At 39.5% G+C, this 19,252-nt stretch overlaps 1 protein-coding gene, 1 long non-coding RNA gene and 3 pseudogenes across 2 annotated transcripts; 3 read left to right on the top strand and 2 right to left on the bottom strand.

Annotated features, from left to right (window-relative positions):
- Window positions 1-270: 270 nt before the first annotated feature.
- LOC106362972 lies at window positions 271-5,423 on the top strand (annotated as a pseudogene).
- Window positions 5,424-5,518: 95 nt separating this feature from the next.
- LOC106365446 lies at window positions 5,519-6,042 on the bottom strand. The gene is made up of 3 exons (XR_001273496.3): window positions 5,973-6,042; window positions 5,797-5,839; window positions 5,519-5,703 (listed from the first exon to the last, which is right to left on the bottom strand). It is a non-coding gene; the product is annotated as an uncharacterized LOC106365446 (long non-coding RNA).
- Window positions 6,043-7,085: 1,043 nt separating this feature from the next.
- Window positions 7,086-11,498, top strand: LOC111198369 (annotated as a pseudogene).
- A 1,068-nt stretch (window positions 11,499-12,566) lies between these two features.
- On the top strand, window positions 12,567-16,944 carry LOC106362973 (annotated as a pseudogene).
- A 702-nt stretch (window positions 16,945-17,646) lies between these two features.
- On the bottom strand, window positions 17,647-19,048 carry LOC106364414 (probable sugar phosphate/phosphate translocator At5g25400). The gene has a single exon (XM_013803997.3). The coding sequence runs from the start codon at window positions 18,894-18,896 to the stop codon at window positions 17,844-17,846; it is 1,053 nt and encodes a 350-aa protein (XP_013659451.1). The 5' UTR covers window positions 18,897-19,048; the 3' UTR covers window positions 17,647-17,843.
- Window positions 19,049-19,252: the final 204 nt, after the last annotated feature.

Here is a 19,252-nt window from a genome sequence, read left to right as displayed (position 1 = left end):
ATGTTGTAGATCAGGTCGAACCTATTTCTTTATTTTTATATTTGAGAGTTGGTTGTGTAGTTTCCTGGATATCATTATTTTTAAGCCTCCTCTCTTGCTAGCTGCGCTTGTGGGGCCTTCCTCTTACCGTCGTTTTTGTAATTTTCTGTGGCCAACGTTATACGGATCCACTTTTTACGGTAGTAGTTTCAACGTTCCTAGTCAACCTTCTGTGTTAAATGTATGCAAAGCCTCTTTATAGTTTCTTCCTCCGGATAGCTCCCTTTACAGATCTGTAATACTGATCCTCTTTCCATTATACTAACTGATGAAATCTTCTTTTTTTTTCTTACCACTCTTGCTGCTGCCGTAGGGCTCTTAACCGTTCTGAGAAAACTTCGGTTCCATCATGACGATAACGATGAAAAGGATTCTTCTTCATCACCTTCGTCTTCTTTGTCTCCTTCAACAGTTCCTCCACCTTCTTCTTCTCGCATCTGGACGCATGATGTCTTTCCTAGTTTCCGCGGGGCAGACGTACGCAGGGACTTCTTCAGTCACATTGAGATGGAGTTCGAAAGAAAAGGAATCACTCCTTTCAGCGATAATGAAATCAAAAGAGGAGAATCTATTGGTCCCGAGCTCATTAGGGTGATTAGAGGATCTAAGATCGCAATTATCTTGCTCTCTAGGAACTATGCCTCCTCAATATGGTGTCTTGATGAACTGGTGGAGATTATCAAGTGCAGAGAAGAGTTGGGTCAGACTGTAATGGCTATTTTCTACAAAGTGTACATCCATCTGATGTAAAAAATCTAACCGGAGATTTTGGGAAAGTCTTTAGAAAAACTTGTGCTGGTGAAACGAAGGAAAACATTGGGAGATGGAGACAAGCTTTGGCAAAAGTGGCCACAGTAGCTGGTTATCATTCAAGCAACTGGTTAGTTCTTTTTTTTTTATTCCCACTTGCTCTATAAATTTTTTATACAAAAGACATCTCACAAATTCACACTTATTTATGAATGCGCATGATTATTAGGGATAATGAAGCAGCCATGATCACGAAAATTGCCACTGATATTTCAAACATACTGAATAATTTCACACCATCAAATGATTTCGATGGGTTAGTTGGGATGGGAGTTCATTTGGAAAAGTTGGAACCATTGTTATACCTAGGCTCAGATGAGGTGAGGATGATTGGGATTTGGGGTCCTCCTGGGATTGGGAAGACCACTATCGCTAGAGTCGCATTCAACCAACTCTCCAACAGTTTTCAACTTAGTGTCTTTATGGATGATCTCAAAGCAAACTCTTCAAGGTTGTGTTCCGATGACTACAGCGTAAAGTTACAACTACAACAACAGTTTATGTCTCAAATAACAAACCATAAGGATATGGTTGTTTCTCATCTGGGAGTTGCGTCAAATAGGTTGAAGGATAAGAAAGTTCTTGTTGTTCTTGATGGCGTGGACCGGTCACTACAACTAGATGCGATGGCAAAGGAGACTTGGTGGTTTGGTCCCGGGAGTCGGATTATCGTCACAACACAAGATCATAAACTTCTTAGAGCACATGGGGTTAACCATATCTACAAAGTAGATTTTCCAATAAATAGTGAGGCGCTCGAAATCTTTTGTACGTATTCGTGGGGTCAAAAGTCCCCTAAAGATGGTTTTGAAGAGCTTGCTCGAGAAGTTACAAAACTTTCTGGTGAACTCCCTTTGGGACTAAGGGTTATGGGTTCCTACTTTCGGGGAATGCCCAAGCAAGAGTGGACTAATTCCCTTCCAAGATTGAAGACTAGCCTTGACTCTGATATTCAAAGCATTTTGAAGTTCAGCTATGATGCTTTAGATGATGATGAAAAATTATTGTTTCTTCATATAGCATGCTTTTTCAGCTCTGAAGACATTCACAGAGTGGAAGAGCATCTTGAAAATAAGTTCTTGGATGTGAGGCAAAGACTTAATGTCCTGGTTGAGAAATCTCTCATATCTATCGACAACAAGTGGGGATATATAGAGATGCATAGTTTGCTAGAAAAACTAGGTAGAGAAATTGTTTGTAAACAGTCTATTTATGAGCCTGGGCAGCGGTAGTTTCTGTACGATGAAAGAGAAATTTGTGAATTACTCACTGGTGATGCAACAGTAAGTGTCTTTTCATTGCATTTCTCTCTGCAAATGTAGTTTATTTGATAACTAACAAACTATACTTTCTTGTTTGGTCCTTTATTTCAGGGCAGTAAGAGCGTCATAGGCATAAATTTCAGCTGCTACGGAATCAAGGAAGTGAGAAAGCCTTTGAAGGAATGCCGAATCTCCAATTCTTAAAAGTCAATGGTTATCGCGATAAATTGCAATTAACTGGAGGTCTGAACTATCTATCTCATAAACTTCGATTACTAGAGTGGAGTTATTTTCCAATGACATGCTTTCCTTGCATTGTAAACTTGGAAGCTTGAGAAGTTGTGGGAAGGAATTAAAGTAAGTTAATTTTTTTAATTCTATTTGTTTTGAATCTATCATTTATACAACCATGTTTTTGTAATTTGTCTGTACAGTCGCTTCGATGTCTCAAGTGGATGGATTTGAGTTATTCCATATACTTGAAGGAGCTTCCTGATCTCTCAACTGCCACTAACCTTGAGAAATTGGATCTACGTAATTGCTCGAGTCTAATCAAACTCCCTTCGCTGAGTGGAAATATTCTGGAGGAATTAAATATTGGTGGATGCTCAAGTCTTGTGGAGTTTCCCTCTTTTATTGGCAACGCCGGTAATCTCCTAGTATTGGATCTTAGTAGTTTCCCAAATCTGCTGGAGCTCTCTCCCTATGTTGGGAATTCTACCAACTTGGAGTACTTGAATCTTAGTAATTGCTTAGATTTGGTGAAACTTCCTCTCTCTTTTGGAAACCTTCAGAAGTTGCAGAAACTGATACTGAACGGATGCAGTAAGCTAGAGGTTCTTCCCACCAACGTCAACTTGGAATCTTTGTATGAACTTGATCTCGCTGGATGCTTAAGTCTTGATCCAGGTGGATGCTCTATTATCGGAAATGCTCTCAATCTCCAAACATTAAATTTAAGTAGTCTACCACAATTGTCGGATCTTCCTTCCATTATTGAGAATGCGATTAATCTAGTGGACTTGAACCTAGAGGTGTTAAATGGTTGGGCTACCAAATGGTAGCCCGTGTCCATATATAAAATGGGCCTAATTTGGATAAATCCATATTTTCCATGGGTTTTGATTGGGCATAATTCAGGAAACCATTTAAAAAGTGGTCATTATCGGGTTTGGGCTTTATGGTCACGGGCCGTCCAATGAACAAAAAAAACCTAGGGTTTCAAAACAAAATTAATTTGGGGAAAAATCTATCGTTTCATCATATCTCTCTCGCGAGCGTCGTCCCTCTCCGTCGACGCCCCTCTCTTGTCTGGTATGAATCGTATGATAGGTTTGATTCAACTTATTTGAGATGGGTTTGATGGGTCTGCTTCTGATCTACATTGGAAATGAGTTTTGCCTTTTCATTGATTAAGTTGTTCAAGTTGAACCCTAGTAATTGCTCAAATCTGGTGGAAATTCCTCTATTCATTGAAAACTTTCAAAAGTTGCAGAGGCTGAGATTAAGAGGATGTGATAAGCTAGAGGTCCTTCCCACAAACATCAACTTGGAATCTTTGGATGCACTTGATCTCCGTGATTGCTCCATGTTGAGAAGTTTCCCTCAAATCTCCGCAAACATCAAAAATCTCAACCTCATAGGAACTGCAATAGAACAAGTGCCTCCCTCGATCAGATCATGGCCTCGTCTTGATGCGTTGTATATGTCATACTTTGAAAACCTCAGGGAATACCCTCATGCTCTTGAAAGAATCACAGGACTGTGCTTGACCGACACAGAGATACAAGAGGTTCCTCCGTGGGTCAAGAAAATGTCTCGTCTGAGTGCATTCGTGCTTAAGGGATGCCGAAAGTTGGTATCAGTCCCACCGATTACGGATTCCATCTATTACATGGATGCAAGTGACTGCAAGTCCCTGGAGATACTAGAGGGCTCCTTTCCCAAACAAGATGTTTCTCTCATCTTTGCCAACTGCTTCAAACTGAATCAAGAGGCAAGAGACCTCATCATCCAGAATAGTGTACGTGCAGTCTTACCAGGTGGACAAGTGCCTGCTTGCTTCACTCACCGAGCTATTGGTGGAGGTCCATTGACAATCAAATTGACTGAAAATCCTCTTCCCAAATACATGACATTTAAAGCTTGCATCTTGCTGCTTAATAAAGGTGACCATGCCACTTGCTTTAAAGAGAAATCGACGAAAGCGGTTGTTATGTATAAAAATAGCAGTTGCAAGCTAACTCAGCCTTTAGCAGAACATATGTACACATTCCCGATCACAGAAGAGGTTACATTCAGTGAGCTCCTCTTTGAGTTCAAGCTGGAAACCGATGATGTTTTGAAGATAGGAGAATGCGGACTAGTCCATCACTTGGAGGTCCCTTAATATTGATGAACACGAGGTGAGCTTGGGCGGTGGTGGCCATGGCGGATGTGAAGCACATAAAGTTAGAGTCTCTGTTTATTGTTGTCTAGTGTATTCCTCTGTTTTTCTTTGGAGTGTGGTGTTTTTTTCCCGACAGAAGCCAAGACGAAGACAAACCTGTTGTCTACGGTGTGCTTTTTTTCTCTCTCTTCTCATTGTTCATTTTCTTTAATTAAACAAGCTGTAAAGGTATTTCATTGTGGCTTAAGATTGTAACTAATTGCGTTTTGAGTATTGTGAATGTTTAGGGTCCCTTTTGATTTTTTTTTGTGTAACAGTATTGTCCATCTTTCAGCATATTTTATAAGGTTACGCCATGGAAATTTTGAAGAATGTAATGTTATAATTTAGGATTTGTATAATTTTGTTGACGGACTGTTATAAGATCATTTGCAATTACTTTGATGTTTTAGGTCGAGGTTTGAGCTGCGTCTAAAGTCATGGGATGATCTTCAGACACTGGTATGTTCTTCTAAAAGAAGAAAAAAAACTATGTTGATGACTCGGTGTCAGATGCTTTAAGCATGTTTACAAACCCTGAACGCATTACAACGGTAAATACAATGTTGGCTTTTTAACTTTTGATTAATGTGCCGCATACAGCATGCACTGACGGGGAGAGCAGTTGAAGAAAGGGATCCCAGAAGATCAGCCGAGCTTAATATGTAGAACCTTTGGTACACAACCAAGTAACAATTAGTACCTGAGAGGCTGAAGAAGATTTTGTATTGTTCTTTGTGCTGGTCTATTGTTTGTTAGTGTCATGTTTCAGTTGTTAGAGCGATGTGCACTTTTTTTGTAAACTCATGTCATAAGCTTTTGTCTTTGAACGTAATCCAACGTCTAACTATTAGAATAGCAAATAACAAAGCTTTGTTTCCTCTGTCATTATTTCCCAATTTTGAAACTTCAGTGTTTCGCTTAAAGAAATGCGTTGTAAAGCCGGTCGACAGAAAGTGATTTGTTTTGGTTGGGATAAAAAAAAAAAGGTAGTATCCTTCTGTGCAACGATAAGAGAGTAAAAGTTTCTCTTTGGCTCAAAAAATACAAATTCTACCAAGACTTTGAGGAATAACTCAAAAAAAAAAAACCGTGAGAAGAAAAGTCAAAGCTTCTGTCCTTTCTTCATGCATTAAGCGTATATCTCTTCCGTCAAGGTATCATCTGAAAGTAAAAGCGTAGTCAAGATTTAGATAAACCATGTTACTCCCACAAACCAAATATGAGAAAAAAAATTAAACAAAAAAAGAGCATTACATTTATGCTTAAATCGGATTCATTATCATTCACACCACATCCTCTGTTCAAATAAAAATTGCAACTGTGTTAGGAACGGAGCACCAAATATTAAACGAAAGAAGCAAATTGAAAAAAAAAAATTTGCATAGATGAGAAGACTTGTGAATAGGAGACGAGTAAAGCAGAGAACCAACCGTTCTGAATCCATCCCTTTGATTGCGCCATTATCAAGCTCAGAGAGAAAGATCAGTTGCTTCTGTAGAGAGAGAGAATATTTCTGTTGTGAGCAGACTATAACGACGAAAAGTTTAAAAAACTACATGCTTTGTTATATTATAAACACTAAACAGCATGCGTTTTTAAAAAAAAATAGTGAGAAATGACGACGTTTAAAGGAGAAAGTGACCCGTTGAAAATCAGCGATCAAGACGAAGCCTAATAAACCAAAAACTTGATAAACGACATGCTTTGTTATATTATTAACACAAAACAGCATGAGTTACAAAACAGCAAACAGTTTTATTAAAATAAAAGTTACAGTGGTTGCTCTGCTCTATCTTCCCCAGCGTCGCCTTTCATCTCCATTCTCCGGCGTTATCTTCGTCGTCAGGCGATAGTACTCGGCATTTTTATTGCAAGTGATGTGACTTGTGAGAGCTAAAATCGCAAAACTGTAGACAGGGTTTTTTTGTAGTCTTTAGATTTTCTTAACTAATTTTCTTTGTTGGTCTGATAGATCTTCGTAATTCAAATGTTATTTTTGTTGTATGATACATAAACATAATCTTTGGATTACTATGCCTTACGATTTCCAATGCTAGATTAAAGATTTTTCTCTCGACATTGTATACAGATTAGTAAATAGAGGTGATATTGATCAATGGGTTTCCTTATGAAAATAGGACAAAGAGGATTGATGTTTCAGATCTCAGCGTTAGGGATGAACATCCTTGTAAAGTATTTTGAATCTTTGATTTCTTTTTTCAAATTCAGGGAACTCAGTTTTTGATCACTGCTTTCTTGAAAGATTGCTTGTGTTTCGTATGGTTCTTACATTCTTTCCTTTTTACTGTTTTCTTACAAACAAACAAAAAGGGTTGATGTTTGTGCTTTCTGATTCTTTATTTTTATATATTTGAGAGTTACTTGTGTATTTTTCTTGGATATCATTATTTTTATATATTTGAGAGATTGCTTGTGTATTTAAGCTTCTTCTCTTGCTGGTTGCGCTTGTGGGACCTTTCTGTTATTTTAAAAGCACCAGCCTGTCCACTTTTTTTAGTGCTAGTAGTTTAACATTCCTAGTCAACGTTCTGTGTTCAATGTATACAAGGCCTCATAGGCTCCCTCTATATCTCTGAAATACTGATCCTCTTTTCATCATACTAATTAATGGATTCTTCTTTTTTCCTTACCATTGTTGCTGCGGCAATAGGTCTCTTAACTCTTCTGAGAAAACTTATATTCCTTCAAGAAGATAACAGAGAAAAGGATCATTCCTCTTCATCACCTTCGTCTTCTTTGTCTCCTTCAACAGTTCCTCCACCTTCTTCTTCTTCTTCTTCTCGCATCTGGACGCATGATGTCTTTCCAAGCTTCCGCGGAGAAGATGTACGGAAACACTTTCTAAGTCACATTAAGATGGAGTTCGAAAGAAAAGGAATCACTCCTTTCAGCGATAATGAAATCAAAAGAGGAGAATCTATTGGTCCCGAGCTCATTAGGGTGATTAGAGGATCTAAGATCGCAATTATCTTGCTCTCTAGGAACTATGCCTCCTCAATATGGTGTCTTGATGAACTGGTGGAGATTATCAAGTGCAGAGAAGAGTTGGGTCAGACTGTAATGGCTATTTTCTACAAAGTGTATCCATCTGATGTGAAAAATCTAACCGGAGATTTTGGGAAAGTCTTTAGAAAAACTTGTGCTGGTGAAACGAAGGAAAACATTGGGAGATGGAGACAAGCTTTGGCAAAAGTGGCCACAGTAGCTGGTTATCATTCAGGCAACTGGTTAGTTCTTTTGCTTCCCACTTGCTCTATAATTTTTTTATACAAAAGACATCCTACAAATTCACACTTATTTATGAATGCGCATGATTATTAGGGATAATGAAGCTGCCATGATCAAGAAAATTGCCACTGATATTTCAAACATACTGAATAATTTCACACCATCAAATGAGTTCGACGGGTTAGTGGGGATGGGAGCTCATTTGAAAAAGATGGAACCATTGTTATGCCTAGGCTCAGGTGAGGTGAGGATGATTGGGATTTGGGGTCCTCCTGGGATAGGGAAGACCACAATCGCTAGAGTCGCATACAACCAACTCTCCAACAGTTTTCAACTAAGTGTCTTTATGGATGATATCAAAGTTAAGTATTCAAGACTGTGTTCCGATGACTACAGTGCAAAGTTGCAACTACAACAACAGTTTATGTCTCAAATAATCGATCATAAGGATATGGTTGTTTCTCATTTGGGAGTTGCGCCAAATAGGTTGAAAGACAAGAAAGTTCTTGTTGTTCTTGATGGCGTGGACTGCTCATTACAACTAGATGCAATGGCGAAAGAGACTTGGTGGTTTGGTCCTGGGAGTCGGATTGTAATCACAACACAAGATCAGAAACTTCTTAGAGCACATGGAATCAACCATATTTACAAAGTGGATTTTCCAACAAATGATGAGGCTCTCCAAATCTTTTGTACATATTCTTTTGGTCAAAAGTCCCCTAAAGAGGGTTTTGAGGAGCTTGCTCGGGAAGTTACAAGACTTGCTGGTGAACTCCCTTTGGGGCTAAGGGTTATGGGTTCGTACTTTCGGAGAATGTCCAAGCAAGAATGGATAAATTCGCTACCAAGATTAAGAACTAGCCTTGATACTGATATCCGGAGCATTTTGAAGTTCAGCTATGATGCTCTAGATGACGAAGATAAAGATTTATTTCTTCATATAGCCTGCTTCTTCATCTATGAAAAGGTTCACAAAGTGGAAGAGTATCTTGCAAAGAAGTTCGTGGAAGTAAGGCAAAGACTTAATGTCTTAGCTGAGAGATCTCTCATATCTATCGACTGGGGAGTTATAAGGATGCATAGTTTGCTAGAAAAGTTAGGTAAAGAAATTGTTTGTAAAAGATCTATTCATGAGCCTGGACAGCGCCAGTTTCTGTACGGCTGTAGAGAGATTTGTGAATTGCTGACTGGTGATGCAACAGTAAGTGTCTTTTATTGCTTTACTCGCTGCAAAATTTAGTTTATTCGTAAACAAACAAACTCTACTTTCTTGTGTGGTTCTTTCTTTCAGGGTAGTAAAAGTGTCATAGGGATAAAGCTGGACTACTACAAAATAGAAGAAGAATTAGAAGTAAGTGAGAAAGCCTTTGACGGAATGTCAAATCTCCAATTCTTACAAGTCACTGGTTATAGCGCTCCATTGCAATTAACTCGAGGTCTGAACTATTTGTCTCATAAACTTCGATTACTACACTGGAGTCATTTTCCAATGCCATGTTTTCCTTGCAACGTAAACTTGGAGTTCCTTGTCGAACTAATCATGATTGGCAGCAAGCTTGAGAAGTTGTGGGAAGGAATTAAAGTAAGCTGTTTTTATTGATTTCACTTTGTTTCAAATCTAGTATTTGTACATTTTTGAATTAGAAAAAACTGATCTTGTCACACCCGTTTATGAAGCTTTTTTTCTTTGTTTAAGGGCTCTGTTACAAAAGTGTATAAAACAACCAATTTTTGTAATTTATTTGTACAGACGCTTGGAAGTCTCAAGTGGGTGGATTTGTGTGATTCTGTAAACTTGAAGGAGCTTCCTGATCTCTCAACTGCCACGAAACTTGAGAAACTGTATTTACGTAATTGCTCGAGTCTAGTCAAACTGCCTTGCTTGCCTGGAAATAGTATGGAGGAACTAGATATAGGTGGATGCTCAAGTCTTGTCGAGTTTCCCTCCTTTATTGGGAATGCCGTTAATCTCCTCAAATTGAATCTTTTCAGTTTCCCAAATTTGGTGGAGCTCCCTTCATACGTTGGGAATGCCACCAACCTGGAGTATTTAAATCTTAGTGACTGCTCACATCTGGTGAAACTTCTTCTCTCTTTTGGAAACCTGCATAAGTTGCAGGCAGACACTGATACTAAAAGGATGCAGTAAGCTAGAGAATTTTCCCAACAACATCACCTTGGAATTTTTGAATGATCTTGATCTCGCTGGATGTTCAAGTCTTGATCTCCGTGGATTGTCCACTGTCGGAAATGTCGTCAATCTTCAGACATTGAATTTAAGTAGTCTACCACAATTGTTGGAGGTACCTTCCTTCATTGGGAATGCCACTAATCTAGAGGACTTGATACTTAGTAATTCCTCAAATCTGGTGGAACTTCCTCTTTTCATTGGAAACCTTCAGAAGTTGAAAAGGCTGAGATTAGAAGGGTGCACTAAGCTAGAGGTTCTTCCCACCAACATCAACTTGGAATCTTTGTTTGAACTTAATCTCAATGATTGCTCCATGTTGAAATTTTTTCCTGAGATCTCCACAAACGTTAGAAATCTCTACCTCATAGGAACTGCAATAGGACAAGTGCCTCCCTCGATAAGGTCATGGTCTCGTCTTGATGAGTTGAAGATGTCATACTTTGAAAACCTCAAGGAATTCCCTCATGCTCTTGAAAGAATCACATGCATGTGCTTGACAGACACGGAGATACAAGAGGTTCGTCCGTGGATCAAGAAAATGTCTCGTCTGAGTGTATTCGTGCTCAAGGGATGCCGAAAGTTGGTAACACTCCCAACCATTTCGGAGTCCATCCGTTACATGGATGCAAGTGACTGCAAGTCCCTGGAGATACTAGAGTGCTCCTTTCGCAATCAATACCTTACGCTCAACTTCGCCAACTGCTTCAAACTGAATCAAGAAGCGAGAAACCTCATCATCCAGAATAATTGTAGATATGCAGTCGTACCAGGTGGCCAAGTGCCTCCATACTTCACTCACCGAGCTACTGGTGGAGGTCCATTGACAATCAAGTTGAACGAAAAGCCTCTTCCAAAGTACATGACATTTAAAGCTTGCATCTTGCTGGTTAATAAAGTTGACCATGACGCTTGCTCTGAAGAGAACTCGATGGAAGTGGATGTCATATATCAAAATAGCAATAAAAAGCTGTATCCGGCTTTAGCAGAGCATCTGTACATATTCCGAGTCGAAGCGGAGGTTACTTCCAGCGAGCTTATCTTTGAATTCAAGCTGAAAAGGGATGCTGTTTGGAAGATAGGAGAATGTGGGCTAGTCCGAGACGCGGAGGTCCCTTCATGTTGATGAGAGTTTGAGAGGTGGGGGTGGCCATGTCGGATTTGAAACATATAAAGTTATTGGGTCTCTGTTTTTTGTTCTCTAGTGTATTCCTCTTCTTTTTTTTTTTGAAAAGTTGATGGGTGGTATGAAATTAAATGAAACTCAAATGTGGGTGAGGAGATCAATGTGCCGTACACGCATGTGTTGACCGATATAGCAATTGAAGAGCCGGATCCCAGAGGATCAGCCGAGACGAAAAGAATGGTAAACGCTATATGTAGAGCCTTTGGTACACTTATAAGCAACACTTAGTGCTGAATAGGCTTGTTACTGCACTTTTTTTTTTAACTCATATATCTTAATCTTTTTTTTTCTTATCGTTGAACTTAATCCAATCTCAAACGATCAGAGAGCAAATGAAAAAAAAAAGGTTTCTTTCATCGGGACTTGGTAATCTGGTAGAACATCATAACATACTTTAAACCAAGCAAGTTTTGACAGAGCAAACATAGAGCCTTGGCTCTTACTCTTATCTCTTACCTTAAGCAATGTATAAAGCAGGTGTTATTTTTTGGTTCTTGGGACATGATGGGATGACTATGATTCACCATTCAATTATGCTGTATATCCACGGAAGAAGATGCCTCCCACCACATCCCCTGTTTAAAAAAAAATTGCAACTGCCAGAGCACCAAGAATGATTTCGACCATTATCATTAGCCAAAGATTAAACGAAAGGCTTCCAATGCTAAGTGACATGCTGCCAATGGAAAAACCGCCAGTAGCAGCACATGAAAACTCATCACCTGATCCAGTGGAATCATCATCAGCTGAGAGGTCGAACATGAGGAAAAGGTAAAAGAAGAAGCAGTCCATGTGATGCAACAGAGATTGAAGAAGGCTCATATTGAATCACTAGAAAAGGTTTACAGAAGATCAAAATGACCTACTGTAAGGATTGTTTCTTTCCTTTTACATTTGGATCAGTTCTATTTTTAGTTGAATGTTCCAGCTCACATTTATTTTCTGAATGCTTTAATGGTGTGTGTAGAATGCTGTTGTTAGCAGCATTGTTAGAGTGACCAATCTTCCAGGGAGGGGAGATTTGTAGTGGTTCGAAGATAGAAGAGTAGAGGATGGAGTTCGAGAGAAGCAAGCTCCCTAACCCCGGTTGACTTTGATGCTTCAGATAGCATTCTCAGAAAATAAGTCGACTAAGCTTGATTTCGGTCCGGTTGATTTCCTTTTTCAACAATTACTAAAAGTTAATTTGAATTTTACTTCGTTTCGTTGGACAGTTTGCTAGCTTTGAAATTATATCAATCGGCTATATAATAGACATAAAGTTGTGTGTGTTTCCACTGTCTGCTTTCCTTTTTACTGTATTTTAACAAACAAACAAAAAGTTGTGTGTGTTTCCACTGTCTCGTCTGTGCTTCTTGATTCTCTATTTTTATATTTGAGAGTTGGATGTGCTTTTTCTGGGATATGTTTCCTCTCTTGCTAGTTGACGCTTGTGGGACCTTTCTGTTACCGTCGTTATTTCAGTGAGGAAATTTCAAGGAAGTTAGGTATATGGAGAAAAGCAGCAGCCAGTCCACTTTCTTTTGCTAGTGGTTTCCTCATTCCTAATCAACGTTCTGTCTTCAATAGATACAAAGTTTCTTTTGTAGTTTCTTCCTCCACGTAGCTCCCTTTTTTTTTTTTTTTTTTTTTTAACACCCACATAGCTCCCTTTAAAGCTCAGTATTACGTTATTCTGTTTCCATCATACTTAATTACTAACTAATGGATTCTTCTTTTTTCCTTACCACTGTTGCTGCTGCAATTGGGCTCTTAACCGTTCTGAGAAAACTTCGGTCCCATCATGATAGTAACGATGAAAAGGATTCTTCTTCATCACCTTCATCTTCTTTGTCTCCTGTTTCAGATCCTCCACCTTCTTCTTCTCGCATCTGGATGCATGATGTCTTTCCCAGCTTTCGCGGGGAAGATGCCCGCAGAAACCTTTTCAGTCACATTCAGATGGAGTTTCAAAGAAAAGGAATCACTCCTTTCGTTGATAATGAAATCAGAAGAGGAGAATCTATTGGTCCGGAGCTCATTAGGGCGATTAGAGGATCTAAGATTGCAATTATCTTGTTCTCTAGGAACTATGCCTCCTCAAAATGGTGTCTTAATGAGATTATGAAGAGCAGAGAAGAGTTGGGTCAGACTGTAATGCCTATTTTCTACAAAGTGGATCCATCTGATGTGAAAAAGCTAACTGGAGATTTTGGGAAAGTCTTTAAAAAAACTTGTGTTGGTGAAACAAAGGAAAACATTGGGAGATGGAGACAAGCTTTTGCAGGAATGGCCACAATCGCTGGCTATCATTCAAGCAACTGGTTAGTTCTTTTTTTATTCCTGCTTTCTCTATACACAAAAAAAAATTCATATTTAATGGATGCATTGAACTCTCCAATTGTTAGGGATGATGAAGCGGCCATGGTCAAGAAAATCGCCACTGATATTTCGAACATTCTGAATAATTTCACACCATCGAATGATTTCGACGGGTTAGTTGGGATGGGAGCTCGTTTGGAAAGGATGAAACCATTGTTGTGCCTAGATTCAGATGAGGTGAGGATGATTGGTATTTGGGGTCCTCCTGGGATTGGGAAAACCACAATCGCTAGAGTTGCATACAACCAACTCTCCAACAGTTTTCAACTGAGTGTCTTTATGGATGATATCAAATCAAACTACACAAGACTGTGTTCCGATGACTACAGCGCAAAGTTGCAACTACAACAACAGTTCATGTCTCAAATAACTAACCATAAGGATATGGTTGTTTCTCATTTGGGAGTTGCACCAAATAGGTTGAAGGACAAGAAAGTTCTTGTTGTTCTTGATGGCGTTGACCGGTCAGTACAACTAGATGCGATGGCGAAAGAGACTTGGTGGTTTGGTCCCGGGAGTCGGATTATAATCACAACACAAGATCAGAAAATTTTTAGAGCACATGGAATTAGCCATATTTACAAAGTAGATTTTCCAACAAATGATGAGGCTCTCCAAATCTTTTGTACATATTCTTTAGGTCAAATGTCCCCTAAAGATGGTTTTGAGGAGCTTGCAAGGGAAGTTACAAGACTTGCTGGTGAACTCCCTTTGGGGCTAAGGGTTATGGGTTCCTACTTTCGGGGAATGTCCAAGCGAGAGTGGACAAATTCGTTACCGAGATTAAAGACTAGACTTGACGCTGATATTAGAAGCATTTTGATGTTCAGCTATGATGCTTTAGATGATGAAGATAAAGATTTATTTCTTCATATAGCCTGCTTCTTCAACTCTGAAAAGATTCACAAAGTGGAAGGGCATCTTGCAAAGAAGTTCTTGGAAGTGAGGCAAAGACTTAACGTCTTAGCTGAGAAATCTCTCATAACCATCGACTGGGAGAGGGGAGTTATAAGGATGCATAGTTTGCTAGAAAAAACTAGGTAGAGATATTGTTTGTAAAGAATCCATTCATGAGCCTGGACAGCGCCAGTTTCTGTACGACAAAAGAGATACTTGTGAGGTGCTGACTGGTGATTCAACCGTAAGTGGCTTTCGTTGCATTGCTCCCTGGAAATTTTAGTTTATTTGATAACTAACTCACTCTAGTTTCTGGTTTGTTTCTTTATTTCAGGGTAGTAAAAGTGTCATAGGCATAAAGTTCACCTACGAAGGAATCGGGGAAGAATTAGATATAAGTGAGAAAACCTTTAAAGGAATGTCAAATCTCCAATTCTTAAAAGTCAATGGTTCTCGCAATACATTGCAATTAACTGGAGGTCCGAACTATATATCTCATAAACTTCAGTTACTAGAGTGGAAACATTTTCCAATGACATGTTTTCCTTCCAATGTAAACTTGGAGTTCCTTGTCGAACTAACTATGCGTCACAGCAAGCTTGAGAAATTATGGGAAGGAATTAAAGTAAGTTATTTTGATTTCTTTCTCTTTGTTTCCAATGTATCATTTGTATATCTTTTGCTATAAGATAAAACTGATTTTACCACACACCCGTTTGTGTAATTTTCTTTGACACGTGCTTCTCATATCTGTTTCATTACTAAAGTGTATAAAACATGTATTTTTTGTAATTTGCATGTACAGCCGCTTGGAAGTCTCAAGTGGGTGGATTTGAGTTCTTCTAAAAACTTGAAGGAGCTTCCTGATTTCTCAACTGCCACTAACCTTGAGAGATTGAATCTATGTAAATGCTCGAGTCTAATCAAACTCCCTTCATTGACTGGAAATAGGCTGGAAGAATTAGATATGGGTGGATGCTTAAGTCTTGTGGACTTTCCCTCCTTTATTGGCAATGCCGTTAATCTCCGAGAATTGAATCTTAGTAGTTTCCCAAATCTGGTGGAGCTCCCATCATACGTTGGGAATGCCACCAACTTGGAGAATTTAAATCTTAGTAATTGCTCAAATCTGGTGGAACTTCCTCTTTTCATTGGAAACCTTCAGAAGTTGCATGGGCTGGAATTACAAGGATGCACTAAGCTAGAGGTCCTTCCCACCGACATCAACTTGGAATCTTTGCATGTGCTTGATCTCCGTGATTGCTCCAGGTTGAAATGTTTTCCACAGATCTCCTCAAATATTGGAGTTCTCTACCTCATAGGAACTGCAATAGAACAAGTGCCTCCCTCGATCAGGTCATGGCCTCGTCTTTATTCGTTGCAGATGTCATACTTTGAAAACCTCAAGGACTTCCCTCATGCTCTTGAAAGAATCACAGGACTGTGGTTGACCGACACAGAGATACGAGAGGTTCCTCCTTGTATCAAGAAAATCTCTCATCTAAAAGGATTCTCCCTCTATGGATGCCCGAAATTGGTATCACTCCCACAAATTTCGGAGTCCATCTGTGTCATGGATGCAAGTGACTGCGAGTCCCTGGAGGTTCTAGAGTGCTCCTTTTCCAATCCACGGGTTTGGCTCATCTTTGCCAACTGCTTCAAACTGAATCAAGAGGCGAGAGACCTCATCATCAAGACTAGTGGATGTGCAGTCTTACCAGGTGGACAAGTGCCTGCACACTTCACTCACCGAGCTACTGGTGGCGGTCCATTGACAATCAAGTTGACTGAAAAGCCTCTACCAAAATCCATGAGATTTAAAGCTTGTATCGTGCTGCTTAATAAAGGGGGCGACGACGCTTGCTCTAAAGAGAAATCAATGGTAGTGGAAGTTGTGTATAAAAACTGCAGGCAAATTCTGAATTCGGCTTTAGCAGAGCATCTGTACACATTCCTAATTGAAGCAGAGGTGACTTCTAGCGAGCTTCTCTTTGAGTTCAAGCTGGAAATATATGGTGGTTTGAAGATAGGAGAATGCGGGCTAGTTCAAGGCTGGGAGATCCCTTGATGTTTATGAACACGATGAGAGCTTGAGAGATGGTGGCCATGGAGGATATGAAACATATAAAGTTAATCAATCGGTCTCTGTTTTGTGTTCTAGTGTATTCCTCTGTTTTTTTTTTCCGACATAAGCCAAGACGAAGACAAACCTGTTGTCTATGGTGCGTTTTTTTCCTCACTCACCTCATTCTGCATTTACTTCAAAATCCATCCCTTTGCAATATATGCTGTTCCCTGAGGATTGTTTACACAATATAATTAATTGAACAAGTAAGTACCAACAAGATTTCATTGTGGCTTAGGATTGTAACCAATTCCTTTTCAATTAATTTGAATGTTTATGGATCCTTTTGATTCTATGTTCATGTAACCACTATTGGCCCTCTCTACCTTTTAAGGTTATGCCGTGGAAAATTTTGAAAATTGTAATGTTAGAATTAAGGATTTGTATGTTTTTGTATTGGGGTTGTTTTAAGATCATTTGCAATTACTTGGGTGCTATAGGTTGAGGTTTGAAAGCTTCGGAGCTGCGTCTAAAGTCATATGATGATCTTTAGAAGCTCTGGTACGTTCTTGAAAGAAAAGAACTATCTTGATGACTCGGCAGCAGATGATTCAAGCTAGAACATGATGTTTTCAAACCCTGAACGCAGTCAGGAGATAATTGCGCCGTATAAAACATGGGTTGATGGAGAGAGCAATTAAAGAACCAGATCCAAGAAGATCAGCGGAGATGAAACGAATGGCAATATGCAGAGCTTTTGTTACACTAATAAGTAACACTTGTTTATTTGTACTGGTCTGTTGCTTGTTATTGTCAATTGTCACGTTGCAGTTTGTTAGAGGGATGTGCACATTTTTGTTAAACTCATTTCTTAATCTTTTTTTTTTTTTTTGTCGTTGAAATTAATCCAGTGTCTAACGATGACAAAAGGTTGTTTCCCCTGTCATTGCTCAAAAATAGAAAAATCGTGAGAAGAGTCAACGCTTCAATTAACACACAAAGCTGCTTGAAGCTTGTTCTTTCAAAATTTTCACTCAAGCCTACTTCTTTGAGCAATCAAGACAAAATAACATTGATTAACTGAAACGTGGCAAGAGGACGTTTGGTAACACCATTCTACTAAAGAGATTCACAAAATCTACCATCCATAAACAATGATTTGGTAACACCATTATAATCGCAATAACTTGAATAAAACAAAACAAAAGGAGAATAAAAAGCTTTTAAGCAAAGAGGAAAACAGTAAGAGATTCTGACAACACTACTTATGAGCAAAATCAATAGGAAGCAGGACAAAATCATAATCTTACTTCACTTCCACCTCTTATTATGCGTTTTTTGAGTAAAACAAAAAACTAGTTCTCAGACTCATTCTTCTTACCTTCAACATCACCACCTTCCCTCACTTCCAACAACCTCCCACCCTCTTCATCACCTTGCTGAACCTTCTTCTGCGCCTCTTTCGCCTTCAACCCCTTTAACTTCGCGTGATTATAATACGCAACCCCCAAAAACGCAATCCCATACCCAAAAAGATTAACAAGAGTCACAGTATCCTTAATCACAGACCAGGAGAAAGCAATCAACAGCCAATCTTTAACCACACCAGCAACGTTCATAGTCAACGCAGAAGTCTTCCCCACGAGAAGAAACACAGCGAGGTTCAACGCGAACGCACACAACGAGTTCGTCCCGAAGATGACGTAGTCGAACCGGAAGCTAGACGTGTCTCTAAGAACAGGGAACTCCACGTAGATCCAGGGGATAAACAAGAACGCTAAGCAGCAAGGAGCGACGTAGTAGAGAGACGTGATCGGGTTAAGATTGATGCCTTTGGAAGTGAGCAAGATCTGAATCAAAACCAAACGCGTCGCCTCGAAAGCAACGGCTCCGAGCTGAAGAAACACACCAAACACATCGAACCTCGCTTCTCCATAAGCTGCGATCGCGACGCCGAAGGAGATGGATAGCATGTTCGTCATGGTATCAGACTTGAACGATTCTTTCTTGAAGAAGACGCCGATGGAGTAAACGGCCACCGGCATCAGAGCTTTGAGCATCTGTATGAAGGAGACGGAGAGGTAGATGTAAGCGGAGTTGGAGAGCCAGAGGGAGAGAGAGTACAGTGCTCCTATGGGTACGACTGATCTGAGGTAAGTCTCGCGCGACATTGACACCGGCTCGACGAGTTTGAAGACTTTGATGAGGAGGATCGCTAGTGTCGAGCAGAAGGACATGTGGATCATGGTGAGAGTGATCGGGTAAGGCCAGTTGTAGAGCTTCTTGTCGAGGATGTATTTGTTGTAGACGATTACTGTGAAGCTTAGGAAGATCCATATCGCTACGTAGCTGTAGGAGAGGATGATTTTTTTTATCACGCTGTCGCTGAGGGTGCCGCCTTTCCCCATTTGTGTGATGATGTTGAAGTTGGCTCTTTCTTTGTGCGACGGGTGTGAGGCGGAGGACGACGGTAGTGGTGGGGGTTCAGCAAGATGAACAGAGGGAGAGCGAGAAAAAGGGTTTTATAGTGTGTTTGGGTTTTTTTTTGAGAGAAGTGGTTCAGTTGTGCTCTTCCATGTTGTCGCATTTATCGTTTTATATATTAATTTTTAAAAGAATTAAACGATAATAATGTGAAGATAGTGACGAATAATTAGAAATAATCAATAGTAATCACTAAATTAATTGAGAACGTTTTCCAAAAGAACAAAATATTTTGTTCATGAAAATAGTATGATATTTAAGTATAAATCTAGTATTTTTT

This window comes from Brassica napus, chromosome C3 (assembly GCF_020379485.1).
Source record: "Brassica napus cultivar Da-Ae chromosome C3, Da-Ae, whole genome shotgun sequence".
Classification (NCBI taxonomy): domain Eukaryota; kingdom Viridiplantae; phylum Streptophyta; class Magnoliopsida; order Brassicales; family Brassicaceae; genus Brassica; species Brassica napus.
This window is presented reverse-complemented; position numbering and strand designations above follow the sequence as displayed.